The 25,350-nt window shown below is 44.1% G+C and overlaps 3 protein-coding genes across 4 annotated transcripts; 2 read left to right on the top strand and 1 right to left on the bottom strand.

Moving 5' to 3' along the window:
- Positions 1-15: 15 nt before the first annotated feature.
- LOC127766649 (probable protein phosphatase 2C BIPP2C1) lies at positions 16-4,916 on the bottom strand. Of its 2 annotated transcripts, none has more exons than XM_052291759.1 (9): positions 4,572-4,916; positions 3,717-4,480; positions 3,154-3,215; positions 2,867-2,936; positions 2,144-2,231; positions 970-1,139; positions 738-881; positions 508-636; positions 16-400 (listed from the first exon to the last, which is right to left on the bottom strand). In XM_052291759.1, the coding sequence occupies exons 1-9, from the start codon at positions 4,678-4,680 to the stop codon at positions 233-235; spliced, it is 1,704 nt and encodes a 567-aa protein (XP_052147719.1). In that variant the 5' UTR covers positions 4,681-4,916; the 3' UTR covers positions 16-232. The 2 variants fall into 2 exon arrangements, with proteins under 2 accessions (XP_052147719.1, XP_052147720.1); XM_052291760.1 differs by having other exon boundaries at positions 4,578-4,916.
- Positions 4,917-9,516: 4,600 nt separating this feature from the next.
- LOC127768635 (NADH dehydrogenase [ubiquinone] 1 alpha subcomplex subunit 13-B-like) lies at positions 9,517-12,046 on the top strand. The gene is made up of 3 exons (XM_052294253.1): positions 9,517-9,956; positions 11,507-11,578; positions 11,669-12,046. Exons 1-3 carry the CDS (start codon positions 9,532-9,534, stop codon positions 11,808-11,810), a joined length of 639 nt encoding a protein of 212 aa, XP_052150213.1. The 5' UTR covers positions 9,517-9,531; the 3' UTR covers positions 11,811-12,046.
- Positions 12,047-21,945: 9,899 nt separating this feature from the next.
- On the top strand, positions 21,946-25,346 carry LOC127768261 (protein SOSEKI 2-like). Its single transcript, XM_052293805.1, has 5 exons — positions 21,946-22,187; positions 22,325-22,394; positions 22,523-22,638; positions 23,472-24,105; positions 25,037-25,346. Exons 1-5 carry the CDS (start codon positions 21,974-21,976, stop codon positions 25,149-25,151), a joined length of 1,149 nt encoding a protein of 382 aa, XP_052149765.1. The 5' UTR covers positions 21,946-21,973; the 3' UTR covers positions 25,152-25,346.
- Positions 25,347-25,350: the final 4 nt, after the last annotated feature.

Below are 25,350 nucleotides of genomic sequence, written 5' to 3'. Positions count from 1 at the left end.
AACAAAACTAGCCCGTAGTCACACAAACACAGCTGCTTCACTCGAGACAGAGAAGCGCAATCGCAACTTACTTAGTAGCTGCGATCATGGCCACGAGGAACATACAGCTTATCATATGTACACGTGAGGTTGGGGGTACCTCGCATGGAATGCTCATGGACATTCGCCAGCAAACGCAGCTCTGGCAAAATCTAGGAGCTGCATTCACTTAAGCCAAAAAGAGGCTTATAGTTTAAACTTCAGATTTCCGAACAACGGATACAACAACTGTTACATCATCCAGCTTGCCCCCAGAGTAACCCAGATACCCAACTGCAAGAGCCGCGTCAGAGAAGGGGCTTCTACAGGTTGCCGATCTGCCCACTTCCTTCGCCCTAGCAACCAGGAACTCCGCAATCTCCTGTGATTTTATGCAAAATGATCATGTAAGGACACTTCACGGACAGTTCTATATGAGATGGGTGAGTCTTCTCTAGTATTTTCAGAAGAAAAGTGTTAGGATCTAACCGAAGGCTTGAGGCCGGCTTCCAATGATTTGGAGATGACAGCTGCTATTTCTTCCTCATAGACATTGTCAAAAAGGCCATCTGTTGCTGTCACAATGGCATCTCCTTCTTGTAGATCAATTGTGTATTTCTGCCAGCAAAGAGGGACAAAATAAGTTTTAAGTTCATATGAACTTTATACGAGGAACCAATGATAGCAGGGCAAGGATGACAGGGTAAGTGCTGTGGCACCTGTACAAGTTTGAAAGGATCATCCCCCTTCTCAATTTGCAAGGGAAAATTGAAGCCGTAAGTCATTGGCTTTGATTTTTTATATATTTCTCCGTTTCTTATCACCAAGAATCCAGAATCACCTATATTACATGCATGTAGTACCTGTGAAACCAATGAGTTCACAATTAATCACCATTCGCCAACAGTGAAAGAAAAGAGAAATGGGCATCCAAGACATCTACGAACATACTTGACCATCAAAGTGAGCAACCAAAACAGTGGAAGAACCAGGGGATCGTGCTTCATCTGCAGCCTTAGCAAGAACTTCCTCAGTTCTCATCTCTGGAGCTCCTTGACTCTCCATAACAGCTTTCTTACAACCATCCATTAATTCTCTGGCATACAGCCCTGCATTGATTCCTGAGGACGGAAGTCAAATCAACAAATGTAAGTGGCCATATTCCAAAGGATAGCAAGAATGGTGAGAAATGGAATCCACACTTAATGTGAAATTAGGTGAAGATAGAAATATTATCCATAATTCTCTTCAAATCCTCCAATAGTACATACTAACAAACTGGCTTACAGACTGGAGCGCCCTATATACTATGTGATATACGAGCTGTACTAGAGCAGCAAATAATATTTTGCTGTACACAATGATTCTTTAGCAGTGCCTTGTGCCCCCCTGAAATTCAGTTCAGTGCCTCATTTACTTAGATTCCATAGTTTCTCAGTCTCCCCTACATAATTTTCCTATTCCCCTTTCTGCTCGAGGGTAAGTTTTATGACATTTGGGACTAATAACTGGACTATGGCATATTTTTAGCAACATGATTTAGTCCTATTTCCATGTGTATTACCTATTATTCCACAATTTTGTTTGGTTTTACATGTTAAGATGTTGTTCATTTACACTCAATTGAGCTAGCAACAGATAGAGTGACAATTTAAAAATCACAACAAAGCAAATACCATAATAAAATGATGAATAAAAATGATGTAGAGTGCGATATTGAAAACTATAGTAGTTCTATTTATCATTTGTCTTTGCCTTAAACATCAGAAAAGAAAAAAAAAAACAAAAGGAATGCAGCCATCATTTTTTAGGTTGATAGTCACTGTCAGTCTCTATTAAATGTGATCTCGCTTCCCACTTTACCTGGAATTCTTATAACTTGTTTATGAATTTTGGAGCCTTACAGTAGTAATCGAAAATAGGCACGTCCTTTATAGTTATGCCACTATGAACCTAATCACAAAATTTCCCAATTTCTAAGTTAATTTGGTGTACAAATATTCTGCATCCCATGGAGATTAATTATGCCATTAGTATTGGTCACCAAAAAAACTCAGGAGTTCAACACATCTGCAACGACGAGGTTACACAACAAATAGTAGTTGAGAAAGAAGAATTGGTTTACCTTCAAATGACCATTGACCTACTCCATCTGCTACACCAAACCAACCGTCACAAGCTATAAAATAAGCATCTTCACCACCTGTCAGCACCTGGAATATTATGCAGATAACATTGTCAAAATGACTGAAGAAAAATGCGAGGTTATCTCGATGGTAATACAACTTAACATATTCAACAAATCAAATACACGTGGACGGTTACTTCAGGTATAAAACCAGATATCAAAAAGTTGCACAAAGAATTCAACCGATCAAAATACATGGGATACTTGGGCTAAATGTTGATGAATTATATTAGTTTCAACACTTGTTTGGATAGAGGCTATACCTTTGTACTTTCACGTAAAGGGGTTTCGGACAAGCAGATAGAACGCTATAATTGTGTGTTTGCTTCAAAAGCTTATGTTGATGTTTCTATCTTTACTTCTAAGGTTTAAGGAATATGAAAACTATAGATCACATATAGACTGGGAAAGGAGCAAGAAATAAACCAGAAGCGAGATAATAATGTTTATTATTCTTGTAAAATATTTGGAAATAGCGTGGAGTGGAATGAACTTTTATCAGCATGAAAGTAAAGCTTATTTCATCTCTATACAAAAAATACACAAACCCATTCAAGTGAAAAATCAAGATAGTGGTACCATCATTCTGAAGTGCATTTTTTATTTGAAGGACATAGTAAATATATTTTACAGACAAGGGTCAGAGAAAAACCATAATACCTTTGAAGGATGAGGTAGCATTGCTGCACCTGAAGCCAATATAAGTGTTGGTAGGGTTACTGAAGACATCCTACATAAGAATTAAGCATAAAAAATGAATATGCGATCTCTTTGAATCTCTGCAGGTTCAAAAGGAAAATGATAAAACCATGTGGAACATCCAACTTTAAAAGCAAACAAATTACACCAGAGGCTTCAGTTCAATAACTTTATATTCATTCAAAAGGATCAAGCTGAGTCAAAACCTTAAACTCTAAAATGCTAAAAGCAATAGAGCTAAGTAGTACCTGTCAGAGCTCTTCACCTCTGAACTCTTGTTTCCCCTGGCCACTTCACAGATCGCTTGTTCCTACAAAGGGGAAGAACAAACATCTGAGCAGAAGAAAATAACATTACCATGGTATATTCTTATTCATATGACAGCAAAAGCTCCCCGAAAGTTACTGCAGCCTGCGGCCTATAAATTTCTATGAACAGGGTCACTTCCAAATTGTGCATTGATATCACACAAAATCTGAGTCTCTTGAGTTAGTTGAACAAACACACCTTTCAGAAAAAGTGATATATGACCGTATCATGAAAGGATAACCAAATAACTAACAAGGTACTGAATACTGATATGAAGTGTGAAAATAAATGTAGAGCACTCAATAAAAGCATATAATTGCAAGAAAAAATGACTCACTAGGATGAGGTATCTAATTTTCAGACGCTGTATCTTTGTATTAAAACTAAACTGATTCATATAAACTGCAAACCTGAGTTACAAACATACAGCATCAACTTACTGATATTAAGCATAGCCACGTTCACAACTATCTAGGTCATGAGTTTGCAGAAAAAGAAATACCGTGTGTGGGATGTGCACTCCGTATCCCGTGTCTTGTTCTTCTATACTTGAACCGCTCGACTCAGTCTCCACGTCAGTATCAAAATCCTGCGTGGTTGAGCCGTCTGAAGCCTCAGAGTCATCCAAACTCGTCTCCATCCTGTCCACACCTTCCTCAACCTGCGTGATGGAGCCATCAGACGCCACACATGGCTCCAGGGCTGTTTCCATCCCGTCCACACCTTCTTCAGACAAGACGCCAGTCACCTTTGAGCTCTTCTCGGCGCCGCCTCCATCAACGCTCGACACCAATTCCCCTTCACCAAGGCCATTTCGACCGTCCGAGCCACGCTCCGACTCGAGACCGACCTCAGAACCTGCATCCCTATTAGATGACCCTACAACAACACCGGGCATAACCTCTTGTTCACATCCTCGGGTATCACTGGTCTCTGGCAGGGACTCCAACATGAGAGGGGAGCCACCAATAGCCCCAGCAGTATCCAAATTTGAACTAGCCTCTGACGGCGACACCTCAACTGGTGAAATCTCATTGATTGCACCAGCTTCATCGGAACCTGAAGTACCACGATGCAACAGCTGCTGCTCATGGATTCCGACTGCCGGAGAACCTAATCTCACATCCAGGGCACCCTGCTCAGCCAATTTGAGCTCAGCGCCATCCTCAGAGCACAAAACCCCCGGTCCTTCCGGCGCCTCTCCACTCACCACGACAGCGCCGGCGTCCTCAAAACACGGACATCCAGGCACCTGCTCGATACCCTCTGCATCCAAACCAACACCAAACCAAACCAACACCAAATCAAATCGAGAACCAAAACCGAAGGAGATTAAGCAAGCATGAATGCCCCTTACCCACACCTGTAGGGGAGCAGAGGCAGAGCTCGGCGGCAGCGCCACAGGAAGCAGCCGGCGCGCGGGGCGGCGCTGGGGAGCATCCGGCGGCGCGCGCCTCTTCATCCATGGCTAAGCTAGAGCCTGAGTCGAGGGGATCGAAGGCTTTGGATCAGCACCCAGCGAGAGAGCGAGCGAGCGAGCGAGCTAGGGATCGCGAGATGGAGGTGGGAGAGGACGGGAGGAGAGGTTAATGGGGGAGGGGAGGAGGCTTGTGTGGGAGGTTTTGAGGTGTTGGGGGGCAGCGCCGCGGGCTTCCGCGGCTCGGCGGCGGCGACGTTTTCTCTCGCCCTGGCGGTGCGCGGTGGGGTGGGGGTTTTCCGCGCGGTTTTTTTTTTTATGGAATTTTTTTTTCCGTGTCCGCTTTGGTCTTTGTCGGTTTAGGACAAAGGGCCTCCCAGAAGTTTGTATTTGGCGGGTAGGAGTCAGTCTCTTTTTACTCTCTTTGGCCGCCCCACGTGTAAACCGGCGTGACCGTAGGTGGCTTCCCGGTTGTTTATTTGTTGGTTCATTATTTTTTACGACTTGGGCTGTTAATTAAATGATCGTACTACAATTAAAGCCAAAGTTATACTTCCTCCATAAAAAAAGAATATGTCCAAATTCGTTGTACTACACTATGTCATATCTTGATACGATGTTGGTTTTTTCTGGGACAGAATGAGCATTCCTTTTATCTAACTTCATTTCTATCATATGCCATTGTTCATAAATAAGTTAACATGCTTTTTTAATATGAGAAAAGGGGAAGGTCTTGCCAGACCTTTCTGTTTCATAAAAGATTTCTCTTAGTCTATCTCAGTCCATAAATTGACAAATTTTATTCTTCCATATCTCTTACATATCCAACCATTCACCAGTACTACATCTCCATTAATAAGATGTACTTTTTTTTTTCTTTTTGTTTCATTTTAATTTAGTGCTCCTATGATTAAAAGTTATTTTAGACATAAGAAGTAATTAACTGATACAGTGATCAATATAGTATGTTTAAATATTCAAAAGTTAGCAATGAGTTATTTTTTCAAGTTAGTAAATAGAAAAAAAATAAATGAATTGGCTCGTAGTTGTTGTGAGGAAAAGTTCTTTATATGGCACTATGGTAGATTAGAAATGTGTTTATTCAAATATCTCTCATGCATTCCGAGGGTCAAAACTCTCATCGTTTCAGCCATCCTCGAACACACAACAACACAAATGTCACACGAGTAGACCTTGTATACTCTCTCCGTCTCAAAAAAAACCTAACCTCGTATCACGACGTAACACATCCTAATATAATGAATCTGTACATACTCTATGTCCAGCTTCGTTTCTCTGGAACGCAGGGAGTACCTTTCAAAACAAAACAGAAAGTAAACCTTCTGTAATCACCAAGGGACAGGCATCTAAGTCTAATACACAATCTTCCCGCGGGCAAAACTGCAAAAAGGAGTAGGAGCCGTTGATCAGTCGTCGCTAGTTTCGGTCTGCGGATAATTTTGTGGATATCAAAACCGGCAAAGTCGGGTAGGGTCGCCACATGGGTTCGTGCGTACAAGTCCACACTTTCCGCAAACTATCAATCGATCCACACCCTCCACGTGTCGTCCCCGTCGTCCGGACGTGTCACCGCCATCCCCAGCTAACGGGAGGATGCGCCGGGCCCACCTGACAGTCTCGCTGAGGCCACCCCGTGACCAACCATGCCACCGAGCTGCTGCAAGTGGGTTTCCCGCGAGTGGATCGGATCCGATCGCCACGGCTGCGTGATTAGCGAGACAGGGAGGCTTATCTGTTTCTCTCCTCCGGATAAGGCCCTCAATTATTAAAAAAAACAAAACTTATTCCTAAGTTCATCGATTGGTTGATTAATGAGAAATCATGAGTGTGTTTTTAATTTGTATTGGTTGGATACCGTATCATAGGTCTGCGGTATTCAATACCGGGAGGGATTGATCTGCACTGTTCTCTGCTTGACGGATACGTTCCAGGCAATCATTGATGCTTTCTTCCCATTCTTTTCAGTTCAGCTAAATTTAACTTGTTGTTGGCTACTCATAACTCACCTACTGTTCTGTTCATCTAATTAATCGCTCTCTTGGTAGATGTTGAAACGAACAAATTTCAACATTGGACATATTCTATGAGCTAAGTTAGCTGAATCTGGATATCATAGTAGCATGTACTGTTTAAAGAAGGCAAGTACAGTGATTAGGCAACAAAGTTTTTGGATGAAGTGATGAACACAGGATTGGATATTGTACTCTATTGTTAGGTCGGATATAGATATCCTTGGGGCGAGCTGAGAAAGACTAGCTAGCGGATCAGAGTAGGAAAGGCTTGTCTCTCTGAAAGAGAATTTAATCCTGAATTTGGTTTCCGGGAGACATGACATGCCTCACTGCGAACCTCATCTTCCTGTCAGAATCAAGAAGAGGATCGCAACCACAAAAGAAAAAGGAATTTTCCATTCTCGCGTCGGCTCGAGCACGCGGCGAACTGAAAATTTCTTCTCTGCAAGTAATCAAGTTGCATGTGCTATCTTAGCTTCTGGAACAGCCCGATCAGCTCCATTTCTTGGCCATACCATTGCCATAGTCAGAAATTCAGAAACAGCTGCGTGCAATGCAACAAGATGTTTTTGCGGTTTCTGCCTGAACAAGAACAAGGTGTGATGCAATTATGCAAACCACAGAACCAGCTGCAGCGGAATTCGGAAAACGTCATGCCATATGTATATACGAGATGTAATCAATGCAGATAGATATTAGGTTGCCGTCATTGCATCAATCAACTGCTATGATCGATCGATATGAGAGTTGCACTGGACAGATAACGTAAAAGATTCTGATGCAAGTTGTGTGTGTGGTACAGGCTGCAGATGAGGGATAGGATGGCCGAACCTGCTTTCACTGTTCCATGATGTTGCCGACTTTTAATTCTGTCCTTAATTCTTTTTCAGCTTGATTCCGCAGCATGCGGCTGCAGGTGCGCAAACCATGCTCGCCACAGCCTCCCACTAGCGAATTAGCGATCGATTGGCGATTGTTCTTCTTCTTCTGAAAGGAGACAAAACCTGTGTTGCTCCACTCACAGATTCCCTGCCCATTGGTGTGTCCAAATGGGATCGCTGCTTTGTTGCAACCTGAAAAAGAATACTCGTCTCTTGGAAGATTCACTGTTCTATCACATGTCCATGTGATGGTGCATACATTGTCCTGGAGCTGAAAGTTTTTCTTTAATGGTGACTTTACGTAGATGAGATTTATTATATATTTATTTCTTGACTAACTCGGATCTTGGCTTGACATCTACGTGCGCGGCGCCCGTTGCTGTGGCGTGAGAAAGATGCCTTTGTTCTGTGAAAATTCTGGTGGCAGGAACAAGAACCTGTAAGTCTGTAACGGCCGCTGCTTTTATCCTGGTTGCAAGTTGCACGAATATTTGGTCTGCAAAGTTAATTTGTTCGCCTGTACATCGGAATAAAATGCAGTTTACAGGAGATAGGAATGGAGAGTTTGTTGATCGGTTTGGAAGGAAGATGTAAAATGCAAAGTTGAAAACGTCATTAGACTATACTTCTGTCTGAAGACGCAGAAATAATTAATTTGGTGCTGTCTTTCTGCGAATTTGAATCTGACTACCTGGGAGAAGCATACTACGCAAGAAGTTTCTGAATTAACTTTGCCTCCCTTGACCAAAGGCGGACGAAAAGAAAGGTCAAAAAAACACTCCGAAAATTGACGAGCAGAGATAAATTTCAGCAGCAGCTTAACCGTGACTTTGGATAGTTTCTGTGTCGGTGGCCGGCAGGAGATGATGGACTCCGACAACCTATCTCTTACGATGCCACCGGCCACCCCAGTGAACCAGGAAAGATAATTCTAACACTGAACTATTACTGGCTTGAGATCGAAGCCAGAAGATCCCAGCTGCCTCTTGTCTTAAGAAATCAGGACAACACAGTGTTTATGTTTCTTGCATCTGATCCCTTGCTCCAATGCTTGAGCATGAGTCTCGGCTTTCCCTTCTCTTTTCCTAACCACCCAAGGGCCAGTAAGAGTGCAAGTATCTAATCGATGGCCTAGCACGGTACTCCTCGGTAGGTTTGCCATGGCACAAGACCGGAATCAACAAGCCATGTCGCTACTGGCCCGTGGCACATGCTGTCGGCGTCTCTCTCTTGGACGCAGATGCCTCCTGCCCAATATCTGCGCAGATCTAGGAGCAGCAGAAGCATCCATTCCTTCCCATCTGAATCGATTCCTCTCCGATTCTCATGTTGCCTTCCATTGCAGGTACACTGAAACACAAACCAAAGCGGCCGCGGTGCCGGTGCACACGCGCGGCAACGGATCGGGGAGAGATTGCGTGTAAATCCGTAGGCAAACTCGCGCACACCGACAGGCCGCGCCCGCGTCGCGGAGTCGCGGTTAACCGAGGCGCATCGCGGAGGAGTCGCGTGACCGGTGACAACCTAACTGCTTATTAGCCACTCCTTAGCCAAATGGCGTCGCTTCTCCTGTCCGCGTCCGGTATCTTGGCGAAAATCATGTACAACCGCGGCGTCCTGGTCGACCGAGGCTGTCGAGATGTGGCCTGCCCTGGCCAGGCCAATCGGTTAGCCAACGAAAACTTGTGACCTCAGAGCTGCGACGTGGAAGCGATCGAGTCATGCGCAAGCAAGCAACGTCCCAACGCGACGGTGAGATCAGATTTTTTTGCGATGCGCAACGCAATGCTGTCGTGAACTTGATGTGTTCGAGACCACACAAAATTTTACTAGTAGCAGACTCGGATGCCACAGTTGGGCCGGTATGTATCAAAAAGGAAGCCCACTAGTATGTAAGCCCATTAACGCGCAGGCCTTACGGCCCGGTATGTGAAGTGGGCCCGGCCCGTATTCACTTTTACGAAAAGCACCTTGGAGAGGAACGAAATGGCAAGCCCACTCTTCTCGCTGGTGTCGAGGAGATTCCCCAAAAACTTGGCCCCCATTTCTTTCGCATCGTCGTCTCGCCTTGTCCCGTCCACTAACCCTAGCGGCAACTGCGATCTCCAACCGCTCGATCTCTCGCCGGAGGCTCCAGATCTGCGGGAGGTAGTCGACCTCGTCGCCGGCGGTGGGGTTTCCGAATCGGGGGCGAAGATGACGGAGGCGTGGGTGCGGCACAAGCCCGGGATGGCGAGCGTCAAGCACATGCCGGTGCTGCAGGACGGGCCGCCGCCGGGCGGCTTCGCGCCCGTGCGCTACGCGCGCCGGATCCCCACCAAGGGGCCCAGCGCCATCGCCATCTTCCTCACTACCTTCGGCGCCTTCGCCTGGGGGATGTACCAGGTTGGCCAGGGGAACAAGGTCCGCCGGTAAGTTCGCCTTGCGCATCCATGTTTATGTTAAACTGCAATTCGTTTTACTGTGTCTGTTTAGCCGCGAATTCCGTTGGTATGGGACACCCGCCAAAAATCATGCCTTCCAGAGCTGCTTCTTGTTATCTATATTCTACGCTACTTCGAATGAATTGTTGCAGCCGGCGATTTGGTCTGAGAAAAACCTTTTACACGAAGTACGGTAATGGAGGTGGAAATGCAACATACAAAGAATTTAGCAAGAACTAGAGTTGTAGTAGTTGTATCACACACTGAATGGATGAAGTTGCTGCATTTTCTCAAAAAAAGAAATAACTGCGTTAATGATACACTACTATTCAGCACCTTATCTGATTAGTTAATCTGAAGGAAATCTGATTCTTGCTGCCCTTCCGTACTTGTCTGTCTCCGCATAAGTTCAGAATCAAGTAGCTAACCCGAGACCGATCGGAGTCCTATGAGCAAATATATTGCAAAATTGGGAATCCAGTGAACTCTGCACAACAGTTTGCTTAGAATGGGTCCCAACTAATTATTGATCTCGAATTTAGGAATTAAATCATTAGATTAGTAAAATGAGAGTCCAAGGTTGATACAGCTTCATTTTTTGTTATCGAATTTAGGAAAAACCTTAGGATATCTAAAACTAAAGATTCCATTGTAGTAAAAACTAAAGAATCTATAATATTTTCAATAGCATATTTTTAACTCGAACTTTTAATACAATCTATGGTTGTGATAATTCAATCCAACTAACCAATGGCCAGCTCTATCTGGTTAACGTGGGAGTCCCCTCAGAGTGCCCAATTAGTATAGGTATAGTCTTGTATGTAGACTGTCTAGGACAGCTGGATGTTACTATTCATATGCATGTATTACAATTCTACTCCTTTAGTAACCCCTTTGATGATGTGAGATCTTCCACATATTTATGTTAATTATATCAGTTCCTATACTTTGTGACCATTTCAGTATTTTTGGCATGGATTCTAGGATTTTTGTGCTCTGTGCTCCACTCTTCAGTATTCAGTTCCAGGAGAAATTTTCATTAATGTGACAGTGTGGGTGAACCATAACTTTTTGTTGTCATCGTTGAGCTAGTTATATGCAGATTTGATTGCAGTGGCAATGGCATCATCTGAGTTCCGTTGCCTTATTTATTCAATTTAGTGATCCTGAGACATTTGTTAGGTCACAGTATAACTTTGGACTGGTTAGATTAATTGTGAAAGTAATCCTTAATCAAGGTGCAGCACCTAATGATATCATCCTCCTTTTATCTAAATGTTTATTTTTTTTATTAATGACCATACACATTAAAAAACAAGTGTGTTGATTCCTGCTATGCTTTCCTGTTATGTTGTTTGTTACAAGTAGGCCTGTAGCTCTGATGAGTATCTTGCCAAACCATGCTGTTTACATTCCCCACCCTCCCAGTTTATGACAAAATTACTTGCTCATGTTTGTCTTCTGGTGCAGTTCATGTTGTTTTTTGTTGCATTTTGTATTTGTCAATTGTCTCATCGACTGTGCTATTGTTTTTGTAGCGCACTCAAAGAGGAGAAAATTGCTGCCCGCACCGCTTTAGTGCCAGTGCTCCAAGCTGAAGAAGATGAAAGGTACAGCTCAACAATTGATGCCATACTCTATATTTTTCCCACAACATCCTCAGTTTCATCTTACGCATAAGATCCATGGTACTTCCTTAGATTTGTCAAAGAGTGGACAAAGTCTCTTATGTGGGAGGAAATAATTATGAAAGATGTCCCTGGATGGAAGGTCGGCCAAAGTGTCTATAATTCCGGGAAATGGATGCCTCCTGCCACCGGCGAGCTGCGTCGTGAAGATTGATGAAATCCAAGGGGCTTGCCGCAGCCTACCAAAGATGCCATCATGTCTTTTGGGCATGCATAAGGCTTTTGAACCAGAATACCCAAAAAAAATTGCTACGAGGAACTCACTCTTAAAGCACTCGCTGTGCATTTGTTGTGTTGATGAAATCTTGGCTAATAATTGGACATGTCAAACAGACATTTGTTTCACATGAACTATGCTCTTTTGTGGACGGAACATCTGTTTTGCCCTGATGTTCTCCCTTCTCTATGTTTTATTTTTTTCTACTCTGTACTAAGCACTTCTTGGTCAGTGCTTTACCTTACTGTAAACATTCGAATGTATTCAGTCTTTTTAGACAAAGACACAGGAGGAACATTCGATGTCAAGCGCTTGGATCGGATGGGTATATTACCGAGATAGTGAACGGAAAACTCAAGAAGTCAGAATCAAGCCCGTGATCAGAGAGAGCCAAAACAGTGTCACTGCGTACTAGAGATAAATGAACAAGCAAAAGGCAACTCAAGAAGTCAGAATCAAGCACGTGATCAGATAGAGAGAGCCAAAGAGCCAAAACAGCGCCACTGCATGCGTACTGGAGATAAATGAACAAGCAAAAGGCGACCGATAATATGTATTCCATTCGTTTCACAATGTAAGACTTTCTAGCCTTGCCCACATACTTATAGATGTTAATGAATCTAAACACATACATATTTCTAGATTCATTAATATCTAAATGAATGTGTGCAATGTTAGAAAGTTTTATATTGTGATACGGAGGAAGTATCACATTTTGACAGTTTGATTTTGTACTAGGTTTGATGAAGATTGGAATGCGAAGATTGCTTTGAGAAAGGCCCATTGTACGGACCTCAGAACACCTAGCTGAACTAGCCTGGGCTTTATTGTTTCGGCCTTGATGGGCTGGGCTCCTTCTGTGTTGACTTCCCGGTAGAACTGGAATGGGAATCAGAGCGGAAAAAAAAAAGAAGAAAGAGGCAGATCAGATGACCTGACCTCCGATTCGGCTGATCGGAGCCCAGGCCCCGGCCAAGTTTGCCCTTGTTTAGTTTCCAATTTCTATTTAAACTTTCAACTTTTCCATCACATTAAAATTTTTCTACACACATAAACTTTTATTTTTTTTAAAACTTTCAATCTTAACGTTTGTCGAGCTCGCCGTCGACCCCCTCGGCCGCGCCGCAGGCTATTCTTCCTCGGTGCAGGATGGACAGGTGATAATGACAACAGAAAATGGCGTTCGTGCTGCGCCTAGACTCCCCTAGCTCTGCGCCTGGCGCACCGTTGCGTTGAGGGAGGCGTTGAGCCGTTGACTCGCCGCTGCTCTCATGCTGTGTTTAGTTGCTGTAAAAAAATTGAAAGTTTGAGGAAAGTTGGTAGTTTAGAAAAAAAATTAAAAGTTTATGTGTGTAGGAAAGTTTTGGATATTATGTGATGTGATAGAAAGTTAGAAGTTAGGGGTGAAGCAAACACGACCTCAGTGCTCGTTAACGCCACCCCGATTCTGATCTTTGCATGGCTAGCTGCATGCGGCTTCTGTTGGCTCCGTGACCTGTGTTGAGCCGATACCCTACCCAACATTTACTGCATGATGGCATTGTAAAAGTCACAGGCAGCAGCACAGGATCCGAAGACAGTTTGCAGATGCATGCAAGCCGAGTTGATCGTGGCCAATTTGCAAGGGAAAGGGAGCGATAAAACAAGTGATCGGAGGTGCCAGCCGTCTGGCCATGGCTGAGCCTGAGTCCTAATAACTGACAGGAGCTGCGCGGCAGTAGTACAGTTAATACTGCGGCACATTTATTAATCTGACAAGACGTCTTGGCTTCTCGTGTGCCTCTGCCATGTATCGATCCTGGCCGGCTGGCCGCTGGCCGGGCCTTGTTGCTTCCTTTCCTCCGAAACGTTTCCACAGTCTACTCCACAGTATAATTGTGGAGGTGTGTCATGAGAAATGGCTGCAGCAGATAAGACGTCACTGAGCTCATTGTGCAGATTAAAAGCTTCAGGGGTGTTTAGATCATGTCGTTAAGTTCTAGCGTGTCACATCGGATATTATATAGGGTATCACATAGGGTGTTCGGATACTAATAAAAACTAATTACAGAATTCGTCGGTAAACCGCAAGATGAATTTATTAAGCCTAATTAATCTATCATTAGTAAATATTTACTGTAGCACCACATTGCCAAATCATAGAGCAATTAGGCTTAAAAGATTCGTCTCACAAATTAGTTATAATCTGTGTAATTATTTATTTATTAGCCTATATTTAATACTTTGTGCAGATATTTAACCGTTCGATGTGATATGGTGTAAAATTTTAGGGTTGAATCCAAACTAGCCCTTATTAATAGCCGTAGCAGCCTTTACTCTCTCTTTTTTCTTTCGCTGGGTCTTCTGCTTCTTCTGTGCAGTTGTTCCATTTGGTGATTTACTGCATTAGTAACATTATTACAGCAGCTGGCGCGGCAAAGTCCAAAAGCGTGAGTCCATGAGGCAGTGCTACGAACCAACGATTGCCCCATGCAGCCATGCTGCTTCAGGCTTCCGCTTTTTACGTGAGTACTCCCATTTCGTCGTCCTTGCCAACTTCTCTTGCTTCCTGTTCCTGGATGAGTAGAATCTCGAGACTTGGCCACACAAGATCTCCACGTACTGCAACTGCTAGATCATCGGACAAACAGACCTGCGCCTGCTGGTCATGATGGATTCATGGATGTGATTGCGCGAATGATGGCTAGAATGTGGTGAGCAAGTCTAACAGCACAGTGCGCACACACACGTTGGATTTAGATTTGCTAGGTGTATTTTGAACATACTCCTAAGTTGATACTGATAGTACTCCTAAGTTACATGTACATCACCCGGTCTGAGCATCAATACAAGAAGGATGGTACAGTAATTGATCTGGTGAGTTCAGAGCGACATGTGGGTCAGGCTTGGTCGCAATCAGGCAGCTAAAGCATTGCATTGGTTGGGTGGGGCCATGAAAATTGATGTCGACGTAGTATTACATGTAGGACTACTGTTTACTCAGTGGAAATGCTCTGCATCAATAGAACAGGGGCAAAGGCAATATGCTGGTACTCGCTCTGGCTAGCTGTGCCTTCTACTCCATCACAGTAGACATGAACCTATCGACCCAGCCCATGTTCAGCCCTGGCCTACGCTGATAGATGGAGAGTATTTGCTTGAGCGACCCAACTACTTCGTCCCTCTTGTGTTCTGCTTCTGAATTGCTGCATGGCGACATGGCATAATCCGTGCAAGTTTGGAACGGTACATCTAGCGCAATGCATGGTATAGGGACTAAACATACCGTCGGTACGTTGCCTTACGCTAACAAACCGAATGCATAAGGGGACACACTTCAACCCTCGACTCTCCAGGAAATGGTCAGATTGATCAAACCTTATTGAAGCAGAGGAGCAGAATCTTCAGAGCATTCATTGTGAAGAGCAACACGTAAGAATGGGCAAACTGTATACTGCTCGTCACCCTACATCGTTTTTCATGAATTAATATCAAGAACAGAAGGGATGCCAGGATTGCGCGCTTCATTTCTTTTTATTCACTAGCATTTGTAGCACCGCAGTGTAGTGGAGTAGAGTAAGGAGTACCTACAAGCTACTGATTACTCTGATCTTAAATACCCTGTTCCTAGCTACATGCATGACCATCGGGGATGAGATAATAGCATTTGTAGCACGCAGTAATATTAAGCATTTTTAAGATTCAGAACATGTGCTCTTTTTCTATTTTAAGTATATAGCGTTGTTAACTTTTGAACATAGGCTCCCATCGGTTGCCATTTTACCCAAAATGGCTTATTTGGCTTATTAGAAAATTAAAATTAATTTATAAGTAAAACTTTTGTAGATTTATTCGTAGCGACTTAAAAGCCAACATTAACAAAAATTACGTTAAAAGCATTCCAAAATCAACTTCAAAATCAAGTTCAAAAATTCAAATTTTGGCTTATTCTTTGGCTGTTTAGGCCAAACGATGGGGCTGATAGTGTATGACCATCCATATTATTTAAAAATTTAGTGTAAATATGAAAAAGAAAGATGAGTCATTCATAAAATACCGTCACTAATAAAATAAGGCATAACAAAACTAGTAACACGTGTACATAGTTCTTTACGAGACAAATAGTCAACATTAGCCGTTTAAATAGAGGTAGTATATAATATAAATATTTCCATAGTACTATTTATCTCATGAATAAAACTTTGACTGATAATAACTTTTAAAATATTTAGAATGAAGAAACTATACTTCAAAAGTATTGCCTTCGTCCTATTCTTTTAGGGACGGAGGGAGTACTTTAATAAAATTAAATATTTACGTAAATTTTAATATGTTACAATAGAAAATCATAGTAAAAATATGTTTTGGATATGTGTTGTTGTCCAAAACATCAAGAATTATAGAAGCGGAGTATGATTTTCTTTTTCCTCTCTTCAATGCACTTATATACACATTCATAGAGGAAAAAAATGTAATGCCGCCTCATTTTCTCCATTCTGGAGTATCAGTAGCGATGAAATAATTTGACGCATAAATGTATTACCTGATCATCACGTTTTCAAACTGATAAACGATATGCTTTTTTTAAAAAAAATATATACTATACAAAGGTTTCTTTAAAAATCAAATAAACACCACTTAAAATTTATAATAGTTAATAATAAATTGATTATATAGTTTCGTGTATGGCAAAAATGCAAAAGCTAAATGAGGTATCAAACAACCCTTTATACTCCTACAGTACATGTCTCGTAGTACCACTGTAGCTACTGTCATGTTTTTGAATTTTTAAAGAAAAAGAAGACAATAAATACCAGTACTAGATTTTTATACTTGCTGCGATGACGTACATTTCTGAGCTGGTGCTATATATACGTCTGTTGCAGACTTGCAGTGTTTACACTTTACAGTGGCGCATGCATGGAGAGGAGAGACACTGTTTGGTCTTGACGGCCATTGATGCAGCTGATGCTCGCTGTCTGATGAGTGTCTGAATAGTGTCTTCCATTGGGTGTCTAGACTAGAGTCTGGAACTCTGGATATGTGCATGCTAATATAGCAAAATGCCAGGAATGAATGCAAGAAGCTTTTCGCCTTATTATTTTTATTTGTAAAGTACTCTCTCCGTCCCAAAAAGAATCGACCTAAAACCTCTCACAGTGCACCTACATCGACCGGTGCTCCACCTTGCTAGCGAGGATTTTCGCTTACGTGGCAGAAGGAATCGCACCCTAGCAGAGGAGCTCGCACCCATGGAGGGCGACGCGAAACCTCGTTCTCGCGAGTCCATGGGCGGAGAAGAAAACGGCTAGCGCTTGCACTGTGGAGGGCGTGGCTTCGATGCGCCGTGTCCTCTTGTGAAGAAATCCCCGGTTTGGCCACGAAAACTCCCCTCCCGCCACAGCCATTCCTCCCCTCCCGCCACAGGCAAGAAAATCTTCGGATTCAACAAGAAACACACATCGGATTCAAACAGAAACATCTCACAGATCGGATTGAAAGAGGAGAATCGTTTATAGGTTAAACAACGAGAAATTGAAGAAATAAAAATCAATAGAAAAACCAACAGATCGAGGCGTATGTCCACCACAAGATGAAAAAGAAAAAGAAGCCGACGCCGGTAGTGGTGGCCGACGCAGCCGCCGCCGCCAAGAACCCGCTGCCGCCCACCGGATCTACTCCCCCACCTCCTCCTCCTCCTCACCGCCACCGCGTGCACTGTGGAAGACCGTGCCGCCCACTGTTGCTTGGGAGGAGAGGAGAAGGAGGCGCGGTGGCATGGGAGGCGAGGAGGCGTGGTGGCGCGGGAGGTGAGGAGCGACGGCTGAGGTGGAGTGGGAGGAGCCGAGCTCGTGACCGGGAGGAGGAGGAAGGGTAGGTGAAGGAAATTTATTTCCTTGTGGTCACGCGCCGGGTCACGCGCGTTGTGGCACTCGTTGCCTTGTACAGTGCCTTCATCCAACTAGGTCACACAAAATAGGATCCTTGCATTGTGAGAATGAGTGTCTTTGAGTCTTTTTTAGGGCTAAGCTACGGGAGCTGGTGCTTGCACTGTGAATGGCCTAAAAGGATATGCGACCCGTTTTAGGACAATGCATCTGGATGTGACCCCTCTTAGGTTGATTCTTTTTAGGACAAAGAGAGTACTCTGTCTCTTTTCTTTTTTATGATATTGGTCAATTCAAAAATGAACTAGCAATGGAGAGAGTAGATCGTTAATGTGAAACTAACCTGGGACCAGGTTTATTAAGGCCTGGTTTAGTTCTCCAAATTTTTTTCCCCAAAAACATCACATCGAATTTTTGGACATATGTATGGAGCATTAAATATAGATTTAAAAAAACCTAATTATACAGTTAGGGGAAAAATCACGAGACGAATCTTTTGAGCATAATTAGACCATGATTAGCCATAAGCGCTACAGTAACCCACATATACTAATGACGGATTAATTAGGCTCAAAAGATTCGTCTCACGGTTTCCAAGCGAGTTATGAAATTAGTTTTTTCATTCGTGTCTGAAAACCCTTTTGACATCAGGTCAAACGTCCGATGTGACACTCAAAAATTTTTCTTTTCGCGAACTAAGCAAGGCCTAAAAGCCAAAACTCAACCCACTAGACACTGTTACAGGAGCACTGCTGGTAGAGTAAAATACTGCGAGCAATGTCACTTCAAACTGAACTAAGGAGGTCAAAGTGTTCAAACTTAATCATGGCTCCATAATTCACGAGATTCTAATCAGACCAAAACTTTCTTCTGCTACTGCGACCACTTGATAACCTGATTATTGTCCTGCCAAGGCATGCCTGCGTGTGTGCGTGCAATTGGTGGTGACACGAAACGATTGGTTCGAACAAGATTATCGAAAAGCTGCAGGTTAGTGCCGTTTCCCATCCCATCAAATCAGATCCAAGGACCCCGCTATCCTATTCCTCCCCTCGGCTCGGCCGGCTAGTTTCCAAAAGCTGCAATCCAGAGGCTCCTATATAAGGCCTTGTTAGTTGGCAAAAAATTTTGCGCTAGATGTCACATTAGATATACGGACACACATACAAATTTCACCAAGAAACTACGAGACGAATTTATTAAGGCTAATTAATCAATCGTTAGCAAATGTTTATTATAGCACCACATGTTAAATCAAAGCACAATTAGGCTTAAAAGATTCGTCTCGGGCGAACTGTGTAATTGATTTTTTTCTACATTTAATACTCCATGCATGTGTCTAAACATTCGATATAACAGGGTGAAAAGTTTCTACGTGGGAACTAAACAGGGCTAAGTAAGATTTCAAGATTTTTAACTTTGGTTTAAAAACTTTCAAGCTAAGATTTGAAAACTTTAAACTCAGTTTTGAAAATTTTAGTTAAAAGGTTTTAAGTTTTAAGTTGAAGGTTTTCAAATTTTGATGTGAGAAGTTTGAATTTTGAGTTAAAAATTTTCAAAATTTGAGTTGTCGTTTTCAGATTAACTCGAAAGTTTTCAAGATCTGAGTCAAATGTTTTCAAATTTTGAGTTGGAAGTTTTCAAATCTTGAGGTGAAAATTTCAAATTGACTTGAACGTTTTTAAAATTTAAGTTAAAAATTTTCAAATTTCGGTTACAAGTTTTAAATGTCAAAAGTCCAAACCGTGCAAAAAAAAAGCAATGTGCTAATCAAATTTAATTACGTGAATCATTAATGAAGCGGTAATAGAAAAAAAAACGGTACGATTTCATTTTCCACTACATCCAACCATCGGACCGTTCGCTGACGCGAGCCATGTTTTCGACGCTTACACACGTATTAGGATTCTCGCCACAATCTTGGTCCCTGATCCCGTCACAACTCACGCACCTTAAGGGCGTTTACAAATTACAATGTATCTACGTTGCGTTCAGTCTTAGAGGAAGAAACGGCATATTCGGTGCCACGTCTCCACATGTGTAACCAAGTGAGAACCGAGTAGCCAAAGTTGGTCACCTGTTCTTGGGCTAAAAAGCGCACAGATGCAGCTAAGAAGAGGAGAGAGAGAGAGAGAGAGCGGGAAAAGCAGCATAAGCAAAAGCACAGCCGCCCGACGCTGTCGCTGCTCGGGCCATGGCGCAGAGGTTGAAGGAGGAAGGGGGAGGCGCCGAGATCCGAGCGTTGGCGCGCCGGCTTGGGGAGGATGGCCGCCCCACACCGCCGCCTCCTCCTCCTAGGGAGGAGACCGGACAGGGAGAGGAAGGGGCCGCGTCGCCGCCTTCGGCCCCGACGAGGAGAGGTGGAGGCGTGGAGCTCGGTGTCGGCTTGGGGAGGAGCTTCGTCTGCCCGGGAGAGAGTGGTGGGAAAGTGTGAGAGGAGAGAGAGGGAGAGATAAAAGTGAGCGGAGAGAGATAGGTGAGACCCACTCCCAACAACATGTATTATGGAGTATGTAGCTAATATGGTTCTGTAGCCCAGTTAGAAGCCCATGCGCTGTATTTTGTACGATACACTGTGAGTGCTCTAACACCACTCAATTGGGAGGGGGGAGGGGGGGGGGACAAACTAGGTCGACTCAACTCATTAACAAGCTAGCAAAATGTTAGCTTGGCTTAACTTATGAGCTGCTCATTAACAATCTCATTTATATCATACTAAACTATTTTATCATATATTAACATAATAACACTTAATGGTAATTAATAATCACTAAGTATATAAAGATATGGTGATATCTTATACTAACGAGCTAGCTCGTTAAGCTTATGGACGCAATAGGGATCCTGGATATTCTATGGAATACCAAAAAAATCTGCAAAATTTAATATATGTCGATCAATTACATGTCTATGTACTTAATTGGACATAATACTTCATTATGGACTTCTATTTTCTCAACAAATTCACTCCTTCTATGGTCTTAGCTCATGCCACTTCTATCTTGATAGCCAATTGTCTCAAATCTCCAAACTTTAGCTCACTAAACATCAATGATATGACATTTGTAATTGTTGATTAAATACTCACACTTTGGTGGCGAAAAAAAAATCTCACCTTCTATCACTAGGGTGTTGTTTGGTTTCATAGGCTAATTATTAGCCCCCATCTTTTAGCCTGAATATGAAAGGTGAGGTTTTTTTTTGCCACCAAAGTGTGCCCCCAAAGATCTAAAAAGGTGGGCTAATTTATGGCTAAAGTGAATTAGCCACCCTCAAAACATTAGCCCCCTCCAAGGGATGCTAATGGGACTAATTTTGTGTGGGGACCATCAAAAAGCAGCTCTCTCTCTCTCTTACTCTTTCTCCACCTTTTAGTCTTGAATTAGTCCATGGATCCAAACATACCAACTTAGACTAATGTTTAGCCTACCAATTCATAACTAAACATTAACTCTCAAAATTAGCTCTGGGCTAATCTTCCAAACATAGCCTAGCTCAGCTTGACCAAGTTCTAGCTTAGAGCTTTTTATCCATCCCTCCACACCTCCGCACCGCCCTGAGCTGCACTACACAACACGGTGCCCTCCCCAACCGCTCCCCCGATCGCATGCCGCGTTCGACGCTCGACGACCCAACTAACCAACAAGCGGAGACCCCGCGGCACAAGCGCAACTGCACTAGACCGCACCGGAATACAAGACCTCACCGGACACCGCGCACTTATTGCGCAAACAGTGCGTGCATGGATGGAGCGATGTCGCTGACGCCCGCTCGGCTCTCTTCTCTCTTGCAGTCGCATGCAGCCTCGCACGCACAGCCTATACCCTCTGCTGTCCGCACCCGTTTTTCTACTGGATTTTTCTCTGCGTCCTCTGCCCTCGATTGCTGGCGTTGCTAGATGCACTGCACATGAGCACATCCTAAAATCACAACTGCAGATGAGCTCATGAGCACATCCTATAAAATCACAAGTAGTACTACACGGGAATGGAGGAGTAATGAATAAATGTACAGAGAAGGAGGGTGCGTGCTGTAAATACTCGAGATGGGCGCTTGGTACTTGCATGTTTCCATTCCCATTCCAATTCCAACCATATCTCCTCTACTACTCCTACTCGAGTACTAGTACTAAAACCTGTGGGCCCAACTAGCCACCGGCGCTACCGGTCAGGAGTGATATAAGCCGCTGCGAGTGTGGTCATCAGTGGTGAGAGTGTGAGAGCTAGAGGCCAAATGGAGGCGACGGTGGAAGGGAGGAAGGTGGTGGGCAGGGCGGAGGCGAGCCCGGAGCGGGGCCGGCCGGCGTACGCGCCGCCGGTGAGGTCGGCGCCGGCGAGGCCGATGAGGAAGGTGCAGATCATCTACTACCTCTGCAGGAACGGCCAGCTCGAGCACCCGCACTTCATGGAGCTGGCTCAGCATCCTCACCAGCCACTTCGCCTCAAAGGTGCACATCTGAACATCCCTGCATCTTGTTGTATCTGCATGCTAAATGCATATGGTGCTTAGTTTAGTTAAATCTTCTATGGTGATCACCGGTTCTGATTCTTTTCTCTTTTTCTTTGGCGGTGTGCGTGCCTGAAGATGTGATGGATAGGCTCACGCTGCTTAGGGGAAAAGGCATGCCTGCTCTCTTCTCATGGTCTTGCAAGAGGTACCTAACTGAAAACTGCGGTCATTCATGCATGCTTCCCACTTGTTTCTCTATCTTTTAGTAGTACAACACTTACTTGAGCTTGATGTAGTAGTAACATTGCTGCTCATTTGTGTGCAAACATGAAGGAACTACAAGAATGGGTATGTGTGGAACGATCTATCTGAGAACGATGTGATCTACCCGTCGGACGGCGTGGAGTACGTTCTCAAGGGCTCCGAAATCTTCCCTGGCTGTTCTTCCGGTATGTACTCATCAGGCCATCACTCTACAAAGCACTCACTCGGCCAACTCCACCTGCTATCACTACTCCGTATCTTTTTCATGTGAAACTATTATTGATGGACTCGCCGTTTGATTGCACTGGGAGAGGTCGTTCAAAAAAAAAGTACTGGGAGTAGTACTGGAACTGCCATGACTTTGCATGGACACCATGGTCATGGTGCATGTACAGCAATAATTTATCGTCTTTTTCAGAACTCACAAGAAAGAGGCCATCTTATCAATCTGAAAAAGGCTACTATCTTTCTAAAATAAGTACAGCCATAGATATGCATGTCCAGTATTTTTTTACCGTCCGTCTTATTTAAAAATATTATGAAAAAAATTAATAATATTAGTCACACATAAAATAATATTCATGTATTATCATCTAATAACAATAACAATACTAATTATAATTCTTTTTTAAATAAGACGAACAATCAAACGTTGAGCATGAGTTAAAACTGTATTTATTTTGACACGAAGGGAGTAATTTTTTTCTTTGTTCTCACTTCACATTGTCAACTCGTTTTTCAAATGTGAAAATGGGCCATGATGGGTGCTGATAGTAAAACACAAGTACAGCTTTCTTACACCTTGCACGTTTCCTTGCTGCACCCACATCGTAAATCGTGTGTGAAGACTTCACTACGACCCTACTGTCTGAGGTTAATCAGTTAATTAATGCGTGGCGGTAGAAGAAGTCTCTCATACTGTAGCAGCATCCATCATCTGAATTATAATGGTCACCTGTCTCTGCCAAACCTGCTGTGTAAACTGTTCAATTGTTTTTTTCTCCTCTAAAATTTGCAGATCGGTTCCCACACCTTCGTGTCACCGATAGGTCTCCGGCGAAGCGGCTGGCGTTGCCGCCCAGCCACAAGCAGTACGTGGACAGCTACCGGGACGACGCCGCGGAGGATCCCGAGGACGACGAGCTGGGGTACGGCTACCACCGGCGAGCCGGCGGCGCTCGCCTCGCCGCGAAGCCCGTTTCGGCGCGCACCAACCGGAGCCGCCCGGTGGAGCTGCCCGTGGAGGAGACCTCGCCGCCGTCGTCGACCTCCTCCGACAAGCCCCCTGCCGCGCCGCAGCTGCAGCCGGGCGGCGGCCGCGGTAGTGACGAGACCGAGTCGAACAGGGCCGGCTCGATGCTCCTGCAGCTCATCGCCTGCGGGTCGGCGGCCGGCGGCGGCTCGGCCAAGTGCCGGACCGAGCCGAGGCGGAGCTGCGGCCTGGTGAGCCGGCTGGCGGCGGCCTCACGCGCCGGCACGGAGGTCGACGACGACGAGGAGGCCGGCGGCGGCGGCGAGCTGAACCGGCGGTTCGGCCACCTGGCGGTGGAGGAGAAGGAGTACTTCAGCGGCAGCATCGTGGAGAGCGGAGTCAGGGGCACTCCACTGCCATCCAGCTCGCTCAAACGCTCCAACTCGTACAACGAGGAGAGGTAAACCTTACCATTACCGGAAGTGGTAAAATCCTTTGCAAAGTCTTCGATCGCCTAACCTGCCGTAGCTAGCTTGCATCTGGCCGATCGAGTGACTGACTGACTGACATCGCGATTGTCGAATGCGTATGGCTTTTTCCTGATATCTCATCACTCGATTCGTCACATCTCTTGTCTAATTGTCGAATGCGTAGGTCATGTGTAGACGTAGCATGCAATGCTTGTCTAGACTAAACGGAAATCTTGGAATTTAGCCATGACACATGACACAACATAATAGAGGTCAACGAATGAGCACGTCCTTTTTTATGTTGGGAAAAAAAAAACGACAGCAAAAACTGCAGAAGACAGCAACCGGCATGCATGCTTGCCGTTTAGAAGGAATTGAAGTTAACCAGGCATGGCGTATGCACGGGTGTGTGCAGCGAGTTGTAGTACTTCGAATTCGCATTTTTTGCCGGAAAATACTCGATCAAACGTGTACAGTATCTCGTTTGGTTGCATGCTGTGCGCCGGTGCGTTTTGGCATGAAGACAGTAGGTTCTTTCGTGCTTCGTCGACGCGTCATGTAATCGTGCTGCACAACTGTAGACTGTGTGTGCATATTGGTATGGGCCATCGTCCAGGTCCACTCATGGCTCTCGTCAAGCTCAATCGCTGATGGATTCTGTACTAGGTTCTACTGTGTCAGCGTACGACGTTGGTGTACATAGTACTGTAAACGTACGGACAGAATCGAATCTCTCTGTGTTACACCTTTACACATCGTATGCTTTTGCCTGTAAACTTTAAAGGCATTTATTTGCAAATAACTTTTGGTTTTTAACCTCAGGAGCTCGATCAAGGCTGTGTTACACTTTTACAGATCGGTATGCGCTTTTGCCTGTAAACTTTATGGCATTTGCAAATAACTTTTGGTTTTTAACCTCAGGAGTTCGAGGCTTGGTGTCAGCGAGGAGAGATCAACGACGGATGAGCAGATGGAAGGGGAGGAAGGGATGATCAGGGGGAGATGCATCCCGGGCAGGAAGAAGCAGCACAAGTAACTTAGCTAGGTGCACTCCAACCATCATTCAGATTTTCAGGAACTACTGAGTAGAACATTAATCTAGCTAGTTGTACTTTTCTAAGAGGAATTAAAGGAGACTACTCACTGTATTACTACATGTTGCTGGTAGATCTGGAATGTTGAAGTCATTCATCACTCAGTTCAGAGAGTAGAGTAGGGGATTGATTCTGCTTGTT

Source organism: Oryza glaberrima, chromosome 3, assembly GCF_000147395.1.
Source record: "Oryza glaberrima chromosome 3, OglaRS2, whole genome shotgun sequence".
In the NCBI taxonomy this organism is placed as follows: Eukaryota; Viridiplantae; Streptophyta; class Magnoliopsida; order Poales; family Poaceae; genus Oryza; species Oryza glaberrima.
The sequence above is the reverse complement of the archived record's forward strand: the minus strand, read 5'-3'. Positions and strand labels throughout refer to the sequence as shown.

Bases quoted from the DNA above. Each gene is read 5' to 3' on its own strand.
- LOC127766649 (XM_052291759.1), bottom strand. From the start codon at position 4,680: ATGGATGAAGAGGCGCGCGCCGCCGGATGCTCCCCAGCGCCGCCCCGC. The intron at 4,481-4,571 runs GTAAGGGGCATT...GTTTGGATGCAG, and splicing joins CTGCTCCCCTACAGGTGTGG to AGGGTATCGAGCAGGTGCCT. The intron at 2,937-3,153 runs GTACTACTTAGC...ATTCTTATGTAG, and splicing joins GAGGTGAAGAGCTCTGACAG to GATGTCTTCAGTAACCCTAC.
- LOC127768635 (XM_052294253.1), top strand. From the start codon at position 9,532: ATGGCAAGCCCACTCTTCTCGCTGGTGTCGAGGAGATTCCCCAAAAAC. The intron at 9,957-11,506 runs GTAAGTTCGCCT...TTGTTTTTGTAG, and splicing joins CAGGGGAACAAGGTCCGCCG to CGCACTCAAAGAGGAGAAAA. The intron at 11,579-11,668 runs GTACAGCTCAAC...GTACTTCCTTAG, and splicing joins CAAGCTGAAGAAGATGAAAG to ATTTGTCAAAGAGTGGACAA.
- LOC127768261 (XM_052293805.1), top strand. From the start codon at position 21,974: ATGGAGGCGACGGTGGAAGGGAGGAAGGTGGTGGGCAGGGCGGAGGCG. The intron at 22,188-22,324 runs GTGCACATCTGA...GCGTGCCTGAAG, and splicing joins CCAGCCACTTCGCCTCAAAG to ATGTGATGGATAGGCTCACG. The intron at 22,395-22,522 runs GTACCTAACTGA...GCAAACATGAAG, and splicing joins TTCTCATGGTCTTGCAAGAG to GAACTACAAGAATGGGTATG.